This window comes from Anser anser (genome assembly GCF_964211835.1).
Source record: "Anser anser genome assembly, chromosome: 17".
In the NCBI taxonomy this organism is placed as follows: domain Eukaryota; kingdom Metazoa; phylum Chordata; class Aves; order Anseriformes; family Anatidae; genus Anser; species Anser anser.
Window position 1 is genome coordinate 102,189 of NC_139738.1, and position 20,850 is coordinate 123,038.

Here is a 20,850-nt window from a genome sequence, read left to right on the forward strand (position 1 = left end):
TCAAACCAGTAGCCTTCCCCTCAGCTAGCCCTGCAGAAGGGATAAGGGTCAAAGCAGGATTCTTCCTTTTCACTCAAGGCCTGCAGAAAAATTTCTTAGACTGCACATGAACTTTAACCTTTCAAGTTTTGCTTTTAATGACTAAGTACGTGAATGGAGCAACACATCCTTTACTTCCATCCATAACCCAAAGGCTGTAGGGAAAAGCACTAAGCTATGACAAAATATATAGCACAATGGATTTTGTGTGTGATGTCAGCTATATAGAGTACAACAAAATCACTGGCTGAGTAATTAAATAGTGCAGTTGTATATAATATATGGACAACTTATGACTATTGTCCCTTTGCCAGCCAGGACAGAGGTCAGGGAATGGGAACAACTAGATAGAATTTCTGTTGAAATCAATGTTCCATTTGTACCAGAACGTCAGATGATATTTTAAGAGTTTTGGAAAAAGCTGTAAGTATAAATCAAATAAGTTTTATTCTTAGTGTTCTGGATGAGCGTAAGTTTGGGATTTGGGGTCAGAGGGGATATGGTAATTTTTATGATAAATATATTTTCCCTCCCTGCTCTATCGTGAAGCTTCTCAACTCCTGTCATGTGCTGCTGGAAATTTTAAGTGTAAAGTTTAAAAATTACATCACTTAAAACACTTTTGGATCCTGATAATAAAAACATTGACTCAAGTATGCAAAATTTCAGGATTAGGCTTTAAATTATTTTCAAGAAATAATCATATGTTAAAATAACATCCTATTTAAAGGTAATTGGCATGTTTGAATGAGTATAAATAACCCTCTTAATATATAGATCACAGTTCTTAAATACATAATCTAAAATACCTAAAAGTAAAAAAAAAAAAAAAAAACACCACCAACTTTTAGCCCTCCAAAAGCAAATGCAGTATAGCATGTGGGAGTGACATTCTCTGCCTTTATTCATAACAATAAGTACAGATTTCCACATCTGTGTGGAATGTCTTGCTCCTGTGAAAGCTACTAATGGGGACTGGTTCACCATAGTCTTTGAGAACATTTAAATGTGGAGTCACAGTAAATAACTGCAGAGAACTTTTCACTTTGCCACATTTTGTAGCACAGAACTTCTAACACAAATGCACAATTTACATTTTTGCCAGATTAACGTTACTCATGTTGTTCTCTGGGTCCCTGCTATACTCAATTGCAGTGATGAAAGTGACAAAAAATTAAATTTGCAATAATCTTTTTCCAGAGCACTGGGTGCAAACATATGGTGCGTATATGTAATTGCTCTATTGATCTTCTAATCTCAATAAATGTATCTTGACAGGAAACCCCAAGTAAGGTGAACCTAGATTTTGAAAATGATAATCCAAACTGCAGGACTGATTTAACGTACCTGAATTTTGCATGAAATGATTACTGAATTATGAAAAGCAAGCAAAACTACAAGGTATCCCTTAGCCCTATGCAAATATGTAAACCTTGCCTATTTCTAAGCATAGAAGGGGTTTCCGTCTATACAAGAGAGAAACAAACTAGTGTTCCACTCTTTATAGCGGAGCTCTATTGAGGGCACTCAGCAAGACTGCACATACACTTTTCATGTTTCATGTATTGTATGCCAACTTAAGCAACCCTCGCTGTCTGAAAAATCAAATATTTTCCCCTAAAATCAGACAGACATCCAGATTCACCAAATCACACACACACTGCATAGGCCGAACATAGCAATATAAGAAGCCAAAGAAAGCACACAACTAGTGATAGCTGCTAGAAAAATGTTTGCGTAACCAACCCGAGACAGGTGTCAATATATATAGGGGGAAAAAAGGGAATTATTTGTTCTCCCTGTCCATTCTAAACAATAAGCAAAACAATAAATCAAAAGTTATCACTATATTGCATTAAGGGAGATTTAAGTTAGGCAGGGGGCAAAACCCTCTATTCAAAAGAATTGTAAATACCTTTGGGAGATATAGCAGTCTCTATCCCTGTAGATTTTTAGGATCATCTGCCAGCATGCTTGAGAGCAGTTCAGGGTTAGGAGAGCCTGCCATGGGCCATGGAGGTAGAACAGAGGAACTCTGACTTCTCAAGGTCATTTCTAGCTTTTCCTGCAGCCATTCAATGAAAATGGCCTGAAAAAGCAGAAAATCCAAAACTCATGAAAGAGGCACTTCTCATGTGTCTTCAGATGTGGAAGCAAAAAAGCCAAAATGGGATTGAAAGTCTACATCTAGCAATGGTCACAAAATTGAAAAGATTACAATTTAGGTCAAAGACAGTAAGTACTCAAAAAGAAAAACATCCTTTAGTACATGATCTCTATTTAAGGTCTTCTCCTGAACACCATCATTAAATCCCTAGCCATATTATCATTTTAAATAGCTCCTTCAAAACTCCATTTGTGAACCTCTCCCTTTTAGTACTCCTTACGATTACCACAGGAGCTCACATTAAATCATTCTGCAATGCACCTTTCCTAAATTCCTCCCTGAAGCCACCTATTAAACAGGCAGAAGTGAAATAGAATTTACTCAGTGATTACTGACCCTCTTTGCTTTTATTTAGGAAGCAGTGTCTCTGGAATTCTTGGTCATTAGAAATCATCAACCTGCTGATTCTGCAAGTACTCACCCTGCTAGAAAATCCTGTTTCGGCCTCATGCCATGCAAAGTCTGACTGTATATTCCTTTGACCTGAAAAACAAGAAACAAAGGTTCATAGGCAAACCTTGTGCTGCCAACTATACCTGTGGCAGGAAAAGATGCATCTCCAGTGATCAAAAGTTATAGTTAAGATACATACTTTCTTGACTGGATCCTATAAGTCAAGCTAGTTCAAAAGAGAATAATTTAATTTGAAAATACTTGTCCTTTGTATGGCATTGACAATGTTGGGAATTCAAGCTTAATGAAGGCCAGAAAGGAGATTGAAAATAGCAGCCGCTATACATAATCGGCTAGGAAATAGATGATGGAAGTAAGAATAAGTGATGGAAAAGTTTCCAGCAAAGATGATCAAAATTATTTAAATATATTAGAATAAAAACAAACATAGCAATCTATAAAACATCTGTAATTATTGGATTGCCATTACTATATAAACAGGGTAAAATCTGCCAACAGTAATACAGAAAAGGTAAATATTTCTCATAGTTACTTCTGCTCAGAACTGCAAGATGATGTATATTCTCAACTCAGATTGATATCAGTACCAAAGTTGAAATATCTCTGAATCAGCAGTCCAGAGTCCTGAAATGTTAGATCTAATTGTTGACACTCAACTTCTGCAAGTCATTAAACTATAAGGAAACTTCACAGGTCTGAGAGAAAGCTAGTCTCTAAGAATACAAAACAGGACAACACAGGACGAAGAGCTCTACATCAGTCCGAAACCAAAACAGGACAACACAGGACGAAGAGCTCTACATCAGTCCGAAACAGGGGAGAAGAGACTCACTTTCCGGAGAAAAAGGGAGGTCATTCCAAGAGCAAGCAGCTGCTACTTACGCACTGCCTGGCAGACCACGCCATCACATCCCTGCCAAACTGGTTTAGCTTCCCAGGATGCCTCAGGCATCAAGATTTTCACCAACGGCCCTAAGAAATGCTCAGGGACTCTGCATTTGGTCAAAGATGCACCACAGCCATTGACTGATCAGAGCACCTGTATCAAAGGTTGCATAGTTTTGTTCATAGATGAACACTGAGCCAGGGAAAGATGGGGTGGGGAGAATGTGGGGCTGTAAAACAAAGTAGCAGTGCAATTCGATACTGGTGCAGAATTATCTCTCAAGTATTTGGAGACAATAGCCATGAAACAGCTAAAATACATGCAAGTCTGCACCATGGAAAATTGTTTACTAAAATACATTAATACTTCTAAGAGTCAGGAAGAACTTGGGAGACCCTGCGAGGAAAGATGAAGAGACAAAACAAATTGTGAGTTATGGACTTCAGGTATAACTTCTCTAGTGGCAAAGGAAACACTGACATAAGCAGTTACAGAACTGAATGCAAAAGCAATTTTAATTCCAAAACATTCATGTTAAAGAAACAAGATAGCTTAATGTATTTGGGACACAATCAGAAAACAGCATTTAGGATGGTAATTTTGCCTTTTTACTCCACCTTACTTATAGAAAAGTCTCTAGAACTTCAACATAAAAGATAGAACATTCTGGACAAACTTGATAATTATTTTACATATGAAATGTGTTTCTATTCCATTCTTTGAGATTATATCATGCAAATCATGCAGAAACGGGTGACTAACCCTAACCCATCATCCACACAGTACAGAAGCACTTCCTGATGTTTAGACAGAACCTCTTGTGTTCCAGTTCACCTCTTATCCTGGCACTGGGCACCACTACAGAGAACCTGGCTTCATCCTCTTTGCACCCTCCGTCTAGGTGCAAAGGTGATAAGGTCCTCCATGAGCCTCCTCTTCTCGCCTCCTCTTCTCCAAGAGGAACAGTCCCAACTCTCAGCCTCTCCTCACAGGAGTGGTGCTCCAGTCCCTTTATCATCTTGGTGGTGGGTTCATCTTGGTGGGTGGGTGGGTGATCTCTCTGAACCTGCTGGCAAGGCTTTGTTGCTTAATGCAGCTTGGTAGAAAGCCTCGTAGGTCTGGTGTTTGAAATCTAGTACCATTGTAAGTTCTTTCATGTTGCAAGCTCATTGGATTTTAAGCACATTTCCATGTTTATAAAGCAGTTGAGCTGACCTAACAGGAATACATAGGAAGCCACAGGAAACTGAGGCACTACCAATTACCTGCAATTGAATACCATTTTTCACAGAGACAATACAAGATGCTGGCAAAACGCAGATATTCGCTTTTGGATCTATTTGCTGGTTGGTGAATTATAACCTTTCACTTCAGGCTGCAACCCATCCACCAGCTGACCTGCTGCTGGTTAAGGGTGATCCAAGAAATAACTGTGCTGATGTCACTGCTTTCCTGGTTCTGCAGTTTGTGATTCGTACTTGCACCCCCACACTCTCAGGCAGGAAACAGCAGGCTCTATCCTTGGAGCTCTGATACGTGCTGCTCCACAGCAGCTCTCCTTTTAGTCAACAACATGCTCCAAATGCATCAGGAAATCTCCGTTTCAGCAATAACAAAGAAGAGAGTTAACAAAGACGGAGGAAGTGTTAAAAAAGAAAAAAAAGGCTTCTACTTTGGATCTGGAGGAGAGGAGTGTGCATGGGGAAGGGAGCTGGCATCTTTCAAGGGAGGAGATACTTTCCTGAGTGAAGCTGTGGGCACTACAGGAAAAGCTGACATCTTAAACAGCAGCATACTCCCTGTCAGGACACCCGCTGCTTCCACAGCATCAAATGCTCCTTTCCCTCCAGGCTAAAAAACGTTAAATATGATGAGCCTTCAACACTAAAGGGAGTTAGACTACAACTAGATCTTTTGTTTGACTAAAAGTGTTAAAAACAGACAGAAAAACTGCCAGTATTTGTGAAATCCTAGAGAGGAAAATCCAGGTTACATAAGTGCATTTGCAATAAGGTAACATTCTATGAAAAACAGACCCAAATGGGTGATGCTCCCTTTCCCAGGATCCCCACATGCTGCTCAAATGGCAGAAAGCATTTTTTGTAAACCACCAACAGGCTTCACACACATTCACTGGCACTTAGCCTTCTACTAACAGAGAAGAACAGAAGTACAGCCCTCAGGAAAAGGCATGCAGATTGACAGGATGGCAAAATGACAGGATGGGACACAGCAGTTCCAAGACCTTTTGACTGAATTTCCTGAGGAAATTTTTACATGGTAAAGATTTGAGATCTCTTGAGGCTTTCTGGGGTCAAAGGCATGCAAATTCTCAGGAACAGAATATCCCAATGCTATAAGCAAGGCAAAGAAAAAAAACAAAACAACAGAACAATAAATAAATATAAAAAGAGATCCAGGTTTTTCAATTCTCTTCTTTGTACACAACAGGCCAAGACTACTCCATCTTATCTACCTGCTTATGACCAAAATTGCTTGTCAACTGATGGGCAAGTGCTCCAGAAGTGTCCAAACACCATTTACCCTTCATCTCATGCCTTTACTACGCCATGCCTTTACTACGCTATGCATCCTTGCCACAAAGCAGCATGACTCATAGTCTGCCCATACAGAACACGGCCTAGGCAGCTGCTGATCAGAATGTGGAAGTATCAGAAGAAAACAGAAGGGGCCACAAGATAGGACAGAAGGACACTGGCTGACCAGTGAGTCAGAATGCAAGGGTGAAATGGAAGATGTCAACAGCATGAAGAGCCTGGAAATAACAGGGAGTCTAATTTCTGTACATGTAGAGAATCATGAATCAACGAAAAACCTCTCTGCAGAAATTGCCAAAAAAGTTCTCTCAGCACATGTTCCTGAATGGGAAATCCCACTGACAGTGGTATTAATACACTGCAGGGTCTGTATGAACAGTTTTTTTGAAACTGCCATACAAGAAGATGGCTCAAGGGAATCTTTTCTGATTATTAGTTATGCTAGAACAGACCATACCTTTGTGTCTCTTAACTTTTTGAGTCAACTCCATGGGTCAACAGCCAGAAAACCCAACATTAAATGTGGTCTAGTGTTTTGTTAATAATACACTCTGTGTTTGTTCACGGTCTTTAATCACATGGTTTTTTGCTCTGTGGAACATCCCCGTCTCTCTTGCCTAAACCAGTTCAGAGGTAAAGATGCTTTGGATTCAATCCAGACTATATATGTATATTTTTATCTCGCTCTGGAAACTGGATGTCAATTTTAAACCAGTTGGCAGGGTTTGTATTACTGCACTGTCCCGAAGAATAAAATGAATCTGTCTATAAGATACACAAACAGATAACACTGCACCACTCCTGCTGCCCCCTCTCCCTTCCCCCCCACCCCCCAAAAAAACAACACCACTTTCATCTATCCAAAGCTAGATGCTTAGAGGGTAAAGGTGAGCACGCAAATACACTTGTTAGGAAATTGCTTAGCAGTAACAACAGACAAATAACTTCTTACATGTTTCTTACATGTCAGCAAATGTGGTAACTTTTATATATTTTCCTATATTTTCAAGCTAATGTCATAACATTAGTGTTCCATACTCAACTGCTGGATTTTTCTGTTTTGTGGTGGAGATTAATTTGTGTACTTTTTTTTTTTTTAAACAAATACAAGCCAGTGGATGGCATGTTAAGCTGTAATCTCAAAAACTCGTGTTTCTACTTGCAGGTATCCGGAAACTACCAAACGCTGCTCTAAATCACTTGCATTGTTATGGTCAGAACATAACTATATGCAAACTTACCACAAACCTGTGAACACTACGGATTCATAGATAACTTTCACAGAAATTCCAGTTCCTACCACTCCTGCCTCCCAAACTACGCATAATCTGTACAGCAGGCATGGTGCCCGCTTCTTAAAAGGGGGCTTATAAGAAAGATGAGACTTTCTACAAGGGCATGTAGTGACAGGACAAGGGGTGCTGGTTTTAAACTGAAATAGAGTAGATTTAGATTAGATATTCAGAAGAAACTCTTTACTCTGAAGATGGTGAGGCACTGGAACAGGTTGCTCAGAAAAGTTGTGGATTGCCCCTCCCTGTAAGTGTTCAAGGCCAGACTGGATGGGGCTTTGAGCAACCTGGTGTGAGTGGGAGGTATCCCTGCCCATGGTAAGGCATTGATACAAAATGATTTTTAAGGTCCATTCCAACACAAGCCATTCTGTGATTCTATGCCAATATTTCCTACACACATTTTTAAAAGTTAATGCTCAAAAGACGGAACATTTATGACAGTGGTGATTTTTTACGTATCTTGGAATTCCTTTTTATGGATTAGAAGAGAATTACATGCAGGGACTTAGATGACTATTACTTTTCTGATTACAAACTTGTGGTAGAAATCTCTCCACAAACCCCAGAATACCACCTTTTTCAGTCAACATATATGACTGCCCTAAGAGCTACTGCATATGTACTATTCAGAGAACAGTTACCAGCGGCAGGCCGATACCACATCACAGATGAAACCAGCTCTAGCAAAGCATAATCTTTGAACATGAGAAACACGTGCACAGCACATGGGAAAGACTACTAAAATGTACATTCTGACAGAGAGTTCCTACTGGAACATGTCGACTATAACTTTCAGAGCTTTTCACTCAGGCTCAGTCCCATAAAGTTTGGATAACAATAGTACAGTACAAATGCAGCTTGTTAGCATCATGCTCTGAACTTGCAGAATAAAGTCCTGAAGTTCTGCATACATGTAATTGCCAGACTTCCCCTGAAGAGGCAGGTATCCAGCATCCCAACAAACTTTTTTTTCATTTTGCTGTTTGGGGATATGTCACTTTTTTTGTCTAGATGACTAGAAAAAGTTAACAGCTAAAATCCTTGCGTACAATACATAAAGATTTATTGTACTGTAGGAAGGTAAGACAAAAATGGTTTTAACCAAGTCACTGTGACTCTTTATTTATCATTACAGACATTTTAAGCATAGTACACCTGTGTACAGCAGCCAGCCTGCAAGAGCTGTGAACTCACTTAACAGATAAATGGCTTTGTAATTAACTGACACTAACTGAAAAAGGCATTTTACCCAGGTGACTATTTCACATGGCCTGACTGAAGTGCAACCCCCTCAGCTAGAAACACACACAGCGTATCTGGTAAGAACACAGGTTACTGAATGCTGGGGAGATGAGAAAAGATCTGCTGACTGCAATACAACTCCCTTAAGGACATTTGTGGCACTTAATATGGAAATGCACGGGTATTTTATGACTGCTCAGCTCGTTATGCTGTCATTTTAGTAGAAAACCGAGTTTACTGACCTATTAAAGAAAGCAAGAAAGCAGTTCTGTGAGCAGCAGATCTAGCAGAACCTAGGTTTAAATTCACTTTGGGCAGACTTAAGGTTTTCTGCTGTCCTCAACCCACGCAAATAAAATTCTTCTCTGCTTCCTGTCACAACAGACTACCATGAAATAACACACAGAGGCCATATAGCTGATACGAAAAACATGGAGATATAAACTAGACAAGATTAAACTCAAAGTCTTGCAAAACAACTAATGTTCCAAAATGTATGTGAAAATATTTGTAGAGACACCATTTCTCTTCAATTTGGTAGAAACTGAGATAGATGGAACTAGTATTTGTCCTTAGCAAATGCTTAAACACCCATCTAAAAAGCAATCTCAAAGAACAAGAAACAGGATATTCCGACAACTAAAGTCTTTTCCTTTTTCAGGAACTATTTTCTAAGTAATGCTCATAATACAAAAGTTACATAGAACTAAACACTGTACCATATCTGCTAAGATTTCTATTTATTTGAAAGAAAATATTAGGACAAAAATATTAAACAGGTAGTGTGATAAGGCAGAAGATTTTATTTACAGGAATATTATTTATTAAGAAAAAAATTTGCCTCACACAACCTGAGCTCTCATTTCTAGTAGAAATTCTGCCCCCCGTTAACAAGAGAAAATAGAAACTAACTTTTTCTTCCCTTCACTGACATCCTATTGTTTTCGTCTCATTAAAATTCAGGTAGCATTGACATCTCTGGACATCTTTGGATAGTGTCTAGCATAAAAGCCTACTCCCAAAAACACAATGTTTCCCTTAAAGCCCGAGTTACAGATTCAGCAGTCTATGTCTCACTTTTAAGTCTGGTACCTGCTGTGAAAGTTTCATGACAGTAAGGCACATTTTAAGCTTGCATAAAACCTCCAGTAGTAAGTTTTAATTGCTACTCCTTCAGAGCTTCTGGAGACAGAATAAGGAAATAGCTTTGTTAACACTTCACAAAAAGTAAAGCAGAGATCCTTGGGGCAGCACAGAGTAGCTGTTTCTGCTGAGAGATAGGATACACATAAATGACTGAAACGATGAATAATAGGAGGAGTAAAAACAGGCTTCAAATTTCATAGGCTGAAAGATGTCTGGGTTTGTGCATACGATATGCGATCTCAAGGACAAGAGGAGCAAGAGGACAGTCTCTGTCTTTCATTTCCTCTTTTCCTCTCCAGTTGTGCTGCCCTGCTGTCCAAATCTCCTTCCCCTGTCCCAAAACCTGCTCTCTCCCCAGCATCTCTGTACTATTCTGAGGTTCTTGGGCAGCCTATGATTTTTGTCTGTGTCATGTCCTGCCCTTATGTTTTCAGATTCCAAAAGGTTTCTACAACTTTGCTTTGAAAGCAAAACAAACACATGTTAGTCAACCTTCTACAGAACTAACTTTTATATTTAACGAAACTTATCTGACAAGCGGATCCTGAAAAGAAAAATCTTAGAATTTAAATCTGGTGAAGATCAATGTTATATTCTGCTATGATTTGACACCACAGAGACCTAAAGTTTTACACAGTCATTTCTAAAGGAAAGGAGTGAGTGTGAGCTGGACAAAATGCTCAGGAAGAAGCCTAGACACAGTTTACAAATTCCATGACAAAAAAGCCTCACAGTAGGAAACACTAGCACTACATTTTTCTTTTCTTTTTTTTTTTTTAAATACTGTGCCTTCAAGTTTAAAAACCATAAACAACAAGTAAATGAATTATTTTTCTTCAGAGAAAACCCTTTGGTGGTGGCGGTGGTATTTTTTTCCCCCCCATTGTACCTCTATATATGTATTCAATCTTTGATACTGACAATTTCCCTGCAGTTTTCCTGGAAAAGTTGGAGATAATTCAAAAGGACAACAGAAATGCTAAGGTATATCTAAAAAAATCTGGAATCAATCCTACGAAGCTCTTTTATTTATAGAAGCAGAAAAGTATTCATTAACTTTAAAACTTTAAACTTTAAACAACAACAACTTTAAAACTCCCCTTCTCAATACAGGGCTAACCAAACCAATGCCAATGTTTTGTTTCAAGTCTGAAAACTAAGGGTTGGAATAACTCCAGAAGGACTGAATGAATTTAAGCTAGCAGAAGGGATCATAAATTTTGCTTCTTGGAAAGAACTGCATTTTGCTTGCCAACAGGTCACCAATCAGCCTTCCCAAGACTGAAAGAGCTCTTCAGTATCTTTATAAATGATCTGGATGAGGGGATTGAGTGCACCCTCAGTAAGTTCGCAGACGACACCAAGTTAAGCACACGTGTTGATCCGCTCGAGGGTAGGAAGGCTCTGCAGGAGGATCTGGATAGGCTGGACCGATGGGCTGAGGCCAACTGTATGAAGTTCAACAAGGCCAAGTGCTGGGTCCTGCACCTGGGGCACAACAATCCCAAGCAGCGCTACAGGCTGGGAGATGAGTGGTTGGAAAGCTGCCTGGCAGAGAAGGACCTGGGAATACTGGTTGATAGGCAGCTGAATATGAGCCAGCAGTGTGCTCAGGTGGCCAAGAAGGCCAACACTATCCTGGCTTGTATCAGAAATAGTGTGGACAGCAGGACTAGCGAAGTGATTGTCCCCCTCTACTCGGCTCTGGTGAGGCTGCACCTCAAGTGCTGTGTTCAGTTTTGGGCCCCTCACTACAAGGAGGACATCGAGGTGCTCGAGCGTGTCCAGAGAAGGGCAACAAAGCTGGTGAGGGGTCTGGAGAACAAGTCTTATGAGGAGCGGCTGAGGGAGCTGGGGTTGTTCAGCCTGGAGAAGAGGAGGCTCAGGGGCGACCTTATCGCCCTCTACAGGTACCTTAAAGGAGGCTGTAGCGAGGTGGGCGCTGGTCTGTCTACTCTCCCATGTGCCCGGTGGTAGGACGAGGGGGAATGGGCTAAAGTTGCACCAGGGGAGGTTTAGATTGGATATTAGGAAAAACGTGTTTACCGAAAGGGCTGTTAGGCATTGGAATGGGCTGCCCAGGGAAGTGGTGGAGTCACCATCCCTGGAGGAATTTAAAAGATGTTCAGATGTAGAGCTTAGTGATATGGTTTAGTGGAGGACTTGTTAGTGTTAGGTCAGAGGCTGTACTAGGTGATCTTGAAGGTCTCTTCCAACCTAAGTGATTCCGTAGAACAATAGTTTTTATGTAATCCATCTGCACAGTCTTCCATTAAACACTGAGAAGTTAAAATAATCTTATGGAGATGAAAGACTAAAGCAGACAGTGTCTCTTAGGAACAAGAAGGGAAAGAACATGTGAACAAAGACACTGAGCACAACTTCCAGTGCTTCAGATGCCCAAGAGGGACACACAGAGATGGGCAATTCCATACAGCATTCATATAATGACTAGCATGAGCAGCAAACAGCCTATTTCCCCAATGGCACAAATGGACAAAACTTTTTCAATACCTCCATGTGAAGTGATTCCTTACTAATATTCTAGCCCCTGAAGTCCATTCACTCATTTTTACCCAGACTTTGAAAAACATTTTCTGCTTACAAATAGCCCAAATACAGCAATACAGGTGGGAAAGCTGTTCTAATCTACCTGTAAGTTATATTATTAGGGAAGAAACCTTGGAAAGCACAGGAAAAAAGTTGGTACAATTGCAGAGACAAAAATAAAATGGAAGCAGAAAGTGAGGCAAATACACATGGCTAAATTTGTCATGTAATATATAAAAGTACAAGATACTGTTCTATCTGGTTTCATTGCTTCTAGTAAACAGCTTCTCCATTATTTCAAGTATGGTTTAAAAATAAAAGAGGGCACAGCAACTCACTTGCATAAACTTAAAATAGTTTTAAATGACTAGAATAGAAGAAGCACCTGGTGTTCATTGACAATACCAACTCCACTCATACTCCTTTATCCACACAAGCGAAACCAAGATAGGACTTCAATGCATGCCCAACCCTGATGAAATTCTAATTCAGGAATTATTCGGCTTGCTGCAATGAAGGAAAGCATGCAAGAGTGGCTTGTCCTGTCTGTGCTTCCAGCAAAGCCAGCCTTAGGCTGTATCATTCACTACTAGGAACTGGACAGCTCAGAAAGTCCAGATGTTTAGACTCTCTCAAAACAATATATTGGTCCATTTTAAGCAATAGAGCAGAAGTAATAAGTATGATTTGTATACGCTATACTATTTTTTGCATAGTCCCTTCTTAATATACCTATCAAAATCTATTGAGCAACAGTCTAAGAAGTCCATTTAGAAGATTTACTCACAGGCAGTAATAAAAAAATTATGAGAGCTCAGTATAGCAGCTACAGTGGTGGCAAGTGCAAGACGGCAATGAACCTTAAAGAATATGACTTTCAGTAAGAGCTAACTAATTCCAGACTGCTTTCTCAACTACAGAAGAAAAGAACTTCAGCTCTTGAAGTTCATCCTTGTTCAAATAGAGCCTCACAAAACAGAAGCCATAAGAACTTTCTCTCTCCTAGGCAGCTTATAGATGCCCATCTGACAAAGCACTGATGTACAATGACATTAGGAACATGAAGGTGCAATAATCAGTGAACCCTCAACTGAGAATATACCACTGCATACCAGATTACTAAAAAAAATTGTGTGACTAACGGGAACTCATTTACATAGGGTGGTGCTGGAAGAATAAACAGAGGCACAATGCATTTGAAAAAATAGAAGTGTCAGTTTTAAAGCCATTAATTTTTCTTCACAGAGAACTGGAAAGCTTGCCTTGCCAGGCTAGGAACTTGGAAGAACAAAGTATATGATAGTTAAAAGTCCTCCTACAAGACAGCTTGGGAAATACATACTTGTGAAGACAGTCTAGGACACAGTCTCAGAGGAAGTGAATCTAGGAAGGGAGTCCAAAGCCTTTCCCTTTCACAAAATGGCAGGTCTCAGCAGTCAGCTGTGCACACACCATTCCCCCCCCCATGACATTTCCCCAGAAATATTCAAATTCTGCATAAATGACAGAAGCACTGAATTTCAGGGATAATCCAGTGATGACAGTTTGTAGCTGGAGCTCAATGGGATAGATGGCATAATATGTAGACATCATTGGTCCTAACTCCCTTAACTTTTTAAGGGAAGGATCTTCTGTCAGACCAATTTCAGCAAGAGATGTCATTGCAAAGATATATTGGCAAAAACATCTGTAGAGAGACTACAAGTATACTAATAAGATACTTGAATAAGATGAATTGAGAACTAAAGCAAGCAGAAAACCAGCAGATAATTGAAAGGGACAGGGAGGCCCTGCACCTGTATAGACAACACTACCTTTTTTCCCCACTGTATATGAAAACAATAATAAAAACAAACTGAAGTACCTCACAAGACAACTCTGACTGAACAGACTAAATATGCAGACACTGTACAGAAGAAAAGGTTTAAAAATTAAATAGAGAACTTGGACTTCTGCTTTGTAAGACTGAAAAACTCCTGCATTACTAAGACTTCCTCAGGCTTGTCCTCAACACAAAGAGCTAGAAATGTGAGCTTTTTTTTTTTTTTAGCCAAGGAGCCCCCAGCATCAACATCAAGGCAGGACACTCAGAATGGGGGAACCTCTTTGTTGCTGGGGACTGAGAGATGGATACAAGGCAAATAAGTGTTCATGCAGCTAAAACTTTATTTTCAGAAAACCAATATTCTATGAAAGCAATAGCATTGCAAAGGTGGATTTGACTTGGCCTTACTATGAAATTAATTATGGGAAGTCAAAGAAGACTGACACTTGTAATTCGAGCATAAACAAGAGGAGAAAGCAAAAACTCCCTATAAACGTAAGTGCAATATTAAACACTGAGTACCATCCTTACTGACATGTAAACTCTTTAAAGCAATCTACTTATGAACCTGTTTTAAAATAAAAAAGCCTGTAATAAAGTCGTGCAGGAGACTTATCAGATGGGCAGAACTAGCATTAAAATTAATTCATTTCTAGACTGTCTCTTTCTACTTGTAACATTTACTTACAGATACAGCAGACATTATTTTAAAGGCATGACAAGACGTTCTTATTAACTATAACTGGAAATATGCAAGGGTCACTGGTAGTACATGAGCACTATCCAAGCCTTCTGCAGCAGAAGATTATGCAGGCTTCAACATTATGAAAGGTCATCACAAAGCACAGTTGAAGGATAGTATGCGCTGCTAAGCATGGAAGAAGTAAATGGACTACCTACTATCTGAGTCGGATGAACAGTAAGTTCAGGTAAATTTATAGCATTTCAAAATCATAGAACGGTTTGGTTTGGAAGCGACCTTAAAGATCATCTAAATCCACCCCCCTTGCCATGGGTAGGGACACCAAACTTGCGGTTTTATTTATGCTGAGAACCTTTTAAAGAGGCCTACCTCAGCACGAAATGCACAGTCATGGCAGTGCTGTGAGCTCAAGGAAACTAGTTTGAAGAATTTCTTGTGTTTGTACAAGGAACACCTCTCAGCAATTCCACTCTGGAACCAAGACATCAGTACAAAAAATTGTGCCATATCCAACCACTCCCACCAAGCTCCATGGCAGCTTTGAAGAGTTCAGTATTGCAAAATGATTTCCTATGCTACAAGCAAAATACTTTTTAAAGGAATCTGACTGTGGGCAATCCTCAACAACCCTGCTGCACACACAACACTTCCAGGGACCAAGACGCATACTACCTTTATTTTGCCTAAACTTAGGACTCACCAAATTAAAGGCTTGCCTTTCTTCCACTGTAGCTCTATTAGCGCTGCCAGTAAAGAGAATTTATGCAGAGATAAAAGGGACTGACATTTCTTCTACAATAAGGCCAACTGCCTCAGCCTGCCACATTCAATTAAATGTTTACTTTTTCATTTCACAACTCAACAGGAAGTGGAAGGTCAGAGAGGCCCCACTGCAGAACAAAGAACCTGTCATTTAACTATTTACCTCAGACCAAGATTCCAGTGGGAGGCTACTACTTTCCTTTTTTTTTTTTTCCCCCTTCCTCCAGGAAACAGACACAAGGTAGCACGTTAACACTAGCAATTCTTCCACTCTGGTTTCATTCCCTAGAGGAAACCTAAGTCTGAAGATCTACCAAGATCCTAAAGGAGTAATATTGCCAACATTTGTTCACCAAAACTGGTTAATGGATAAAAAGTAATCTCTTGAAACTATCCTTAAAGACTAGCCTTTTTGGCACACTTGAAAATGACAGCTATAGCAAAGATCAAGTTGTAAGTGTGCAGAACTTCCTGCAACAAAAAACTTCTCTCTACTTGAAATAGTGAAGACCCTACTCAAATTCAGAGTGCTTCAGAAGCCTCGTTTGCCAGCCTGAAAGTAAAATAAGAACAACTGTTTAATATGAAAAGGACTGTTATTCTTGACTTGTTAGGAATAGACAAGCTGTGGTTTTGCACTGAGTTGAGAAGTTATATATTCACTTGGAAAGCCAAATTCACTCAGCCACCTAATCTGTTAAAAACAAAAATAAAACACCTCTTAATCCACACATATTTTCTCCCCCTGTTCAACTAGCAACATGGAGAGGAAAAAAAAAAAACACTCAATTTAGCCAGTGGAAAGATACACAGCAGTAATAAAGATATTATTTTCAAGAGGAATATGCATACGTCAAATAGAAATCATGTAAGTTTCAGCTAATTGAGTTCTGTGGTAAAATAAATGTGAAATATTTAGCCCCGGCATGAATGTTGCTCTGATGAAACTTTGACCACATTGTTTCTGATGATCTGCACAGCCAGACAGTTATTGGGACACAGCCTTGGATGAGATGAGTCATACCCCTGCAACACTCGTTTCTCTTCAGTGACTACCAAGAAAACTGAGACAACCTGCTCCAAAGCAGAACTCTTTACTTGGACAGGCAAATCCATCCTTCTCTGTCTCTTCCTAAGCACAACATGCAGTTCACAGATAAATCAGTGACCATAGGACTCTAAGAGGCTGCTGCCTCTACAGTCTGGGAAATTTCATCTTCTTCAAAGACCATAATTTCAAAACCACAAAATAGAACCTTTTCCTGCAGACACAGGGAAATCCCAAAACTGAGCAAAAACAAAGCAAAAACCCAAACAGAAAAACAAAACATTGCTGACTGAGCAGACACATTAATCAAACCTTCCACCTTCAGAGTTCAGAGCTTTTTACATATGAAGGAAGCAATACTTGTTCTGGAGCTGGTTAAAAGCATGGGAGCCCGATTCAAACTGGAAATCAACCTGTACACCCTTCTGACACTGCAAATGTGTATTCAAGTCTTGGTATCATTAAAGAAGCTAAAAAAAATAAATACATAAAAATCTACCATTGACCTAAGACAGCAACAGGATTAGGCATATGCCTGGAAAAACACAGACTTGTTGAGGACTACCCAGCCTATAACCAGCTAGGCACATAACTCAGTGACGCACTAAAGAGCCTTGGACACAACTCAGAAATCTCCGTCACAAAACTGACCAGGACATGCCTGGGTCAGGTATTCTGGCCACAAGTACTCTCCTTATCACTGGATTTGACCTTTGTAAATCACAGCAACCCATACAAGTAGGACTCCTCTAGGCAATGAGGCAAAGCTCAGGTTTTTGCTGTTTTGTTTGTTTTTTTCATTCCCAAGTCAATATAACCACATGAGCAAAGAAAACATGGGATACAAACTACCTTGTAACCCTGTAATGTCCTATTCAAACAGCATTTTAAGCTGTTTGGAGACTGAAATACCGCCACCGATACTCACAAATGGATAATACAATACAGTGTGCCTTAAAAATAACATTGTATTCAGTTTTAATTCCACTGAATTAATCCATTTTACAAAATGGGAAACAGATACAAAAGGGCTATTACTGTACGATATTTGTAATTTCATATTATGTAAAAAAGGTACTGACCTTCTATCACACAAATAATGCAAATGGACTTAGAATTGACATTGTATGCATAGTGTCACCCTAAGATCACATACAGCATTAAAGATATCTAATTTTCCTTCAGATTGAGTCAGAAAAGATCTCTCACACACACCAAATCTGTCAGATAGATTTCTCTCTCGGAACATTGGACAACTGCCATGTTACTTAAGAATTAACACACTGTTCAGTCTCATGGATAACACAGAATTTGAATAGAAATAACCGCAGTGGTTTGTTTTGTTTGCTTGTTTTGTTTTAAGAACTTACCATCATATTTGTTCTTAAAAAAATCAAAAAGCCAAGCTCCCTGCTTTAGATACTTATGTCTACTTGTGTGTTTCATTTGGCTGACTGTACCTACAGCTTTTTGGAGCTGAATCATTACAGCTTGATCGCACCAAGTAAATCATAATGACTCGGTCTCATGCAAACAAGCAGGAAAAAATTATTTAGAAGAGCCTCACTGAGGTAAGTGGGCTGTCCTCTAGTAGGACACTGCTCCTCATCTCTAGAACCTCCTTGGAAGGGAAAATTGAAAACATTCAGCAGCAGCAGAACAGAACAAACATCAAATGTATTTTGCATAGAGCTTGAAAAAACTCCACTTCTGCAGAGCACAGAGTGCTCATTTGGTGGTGCAGACTACATTAAAATGAAGAGTACAGTAAGGACACTTCTATCCCTCTGTAACACTCAGCGTAGTAATTCAGGCTGTAATGCAAAACCTAATTTAATACAGCATAGGTATGTTGAAAAAGAAAACAAAAATTTGGGTTGGAAGGGACCTTAAAGATCATCTAATTCCAACAACATGAACCATCACCAGCCTGTTTCAAGGAGCACACACAAACCATTCCCATCCTGCCTGATGGCAGACTGCCTGCCTGCTCCTGCCTAGGCCACAGGGACTCACCGAGTGCCTCATAAGAAATAAATCACCACTGTTGTGGTTTAACCCCAGCAGGCAACTAAGCAACATACAGCCACTCACTCACTCTCCCCAGGTGGCATGGGGAAGAAAATCTGACAGGTGAAAGTGAGAAAACTCATGGGTTGAGATACAGTTTGCTAGGTAAAGCAAAACCTGCATGTGCAAAGCAAAGCAAAACAAGGAATTCATTCACTGCTTCCCACCGACAGACAGGTAGGTAGGTGTTCAGACACTTCCAGGAAAGCAGGACTCATCACACAGCTATTTCTTGGGAAGACAAATGTCATCATTCAAAATGCCTCCCCCCCCGCCCCCGCTTCCTCTTTCTTTACTCCAGCTTTTATTGTTGATCAAGACATCATATGGTATGGAGTATTTCTTTAGCCAGTCTGGGTCAGCTGTGTACCCTACCAGCTTCTTGTATACCACCAGCAAGGCAGCACACGAAGCAGAAAAGTCCTTGGCTCTGTGTAAGTACTGCTCTGCAACAACTAAAAACATCGGTGTTATCATCACAATTTTAATCAAAAATCCAAACCACAGCATTGTGTGAGCCTCTACAAAGAAAATTAACTCTGTCCGAGCCAAAACGATGACAAACACTTGGTCTAGTGGCTCATTAGTCCTAGCTACAATTGAATGCATTAGCCAACAAATAACTGCTTTGTACTCTTAAATTGTATACATGCTCCTTGCAAAATCTTTCTACATACTGTAAAAGATGTCTGAATATCTATAGACATCTAGTCTCTCATTTCAAATTTTATCAAGATTATACTCCGTTCAGTACTTTCACAAAATAACTATCTCAGGGAATTATTTAAATCATTTTAGCCTTCATCCAAGCAGAAGCTGAAAAGTGTAAGATAAAAGGCAGCAATTTCTGTGATCTGCAAGCAATGGCTATACCTCCATGAAGCAATTGAGAATTTTTGTTCTAACAAACCCTGAAGAAACTTTGAAGGTTGACATTTGGGTTATGGCATTACAAATCCTCAGCTGATCTCCTATCTCCTCATTTCACGCTGCTCTTCAGAGTTAAGTCACAAACATCACAAGTCTCTATCCTAAGTCCTCTTTAGGCTACTATGGATTTTACTGATACCAGGGCCCTGTATTCAAACTACGTGCCTGTCAAGGGCCCTTCCACAGTCTTCTTTCCATGTTTTATGCCACTTCTACTCTACCTCTTTCCTTGGGTCACAGAGATCACAGATGTTTCCCCCAAAGTCCCTTTTCCTTCAATTATGATGTATTAATGTATTGACGCAGTTGAAGAAAGGCATTGGCATGAAAATGAATGCCATAGGTCTTCCTTTACAGCCCTCAAGGCGATTCCTAAGCAGTTATTTGTAACTCGTAAGACTATCCACCACTGGTAGGGAGTCAGAGAACTGAGAAGTGATTTGTATTCCAGACCAGCTATATGGGCTTTACAGTCTAACAGTAGGCTTCCTACAAGACCAAAACTATTTCTAAGACTGACTGCTTTGTGACACAAACTATGTTATAAGCTTATTACAGTTAGAGAGATGCTGTAAGAGGGAGAGAGGTGAGGCTTAGGTCACTGATGACAAATGTATACACTGTATCAGTGGCCACCTTTACTTTTACACATTATGAACATATTCCCAACAGCCTATTACTGCACAATTGAATCCAAGGAATAGTTTGCTGATGTTATTACAGTAAACAAAAACTCTAAATCGTTATGCTTATAAACGTTAAGATCCAAAACTATTGATTACAAGGATGAAAGTTATCTACCATTTGTTAATAGCTAGCAAAGAATATGGCAAAATAATGTTAAAACTGAAGCTATACCTATAAAGGTCTTCTAGGCATGTCACGAGCTTGGGTTTTTTCCACCCTCATGATCTTACCTGAGCATGACTAAAGCAATAGCAGTGTTAACTTGCTTTCTAGATGCTAAGTACTGCCGTAAGATTGAACATCACCCAGACAACATATAATTCATACACTACAGTCATTTTCTGCAATGCACATTCTAAGCAAGCTAAAAGTAAATTTCATATTCCCTAGAACTTTACTCCTGTTCCGTCTTAATGCCTTTGCTTTAGAGTAAATGGTTCGTGACGATATGTGGGTGTAATCTGGAAACAAAAGGCTCTTCCTCAGTCACAGATATGCCATGTGCTGAGAAATTCACTTCATTACTCA

General features: G+C 39.6%; 1 protein-coding gene across 26 annotated transcripts in view; it reads right to left on the reverse strand.

The window, feature by feature from the left end:
• Nucleotides 1-20,850, reverse strand: part of SLC45A1 (solute carrier family 45 member 1) — a 71,034-nt gene that overhangs the window by 27,592 nt on the left and 22,592 nt on the right. For 9 of the 26 annotated variants that reach the window (XR_014573306.1, XM_083802730.1, XM_083802728.1 and 6 more), the window contains 2 exons: nt 2,628-2,689; nt 1,955-2,040 (listed from right to left, as the gene is read on the reverse strand). The exons of 1 other annotated variant lie outside the window; for it this stretch is intronic. Coding sequence is in view for 9 of the 25 variants with exons in the window: in XM_083802730.1 (XP_083658856.1) it covers nt 1,955-2,040; nt 2,628-2,689 (148 nt within the window). In the remaining 16 variants the exon portion in view is untranslated. Of the gene's footprint in view, nt 1-1,954; nt 2,227-2,627; nt 2,690-20,850 lie in introns of all 26 variants that reach the window. 16 more of the 26 variants (XM_083802738.1, XM_083802721.1, XM_083802715.1 and 13 more) reach the window with 4 other exon arrangements.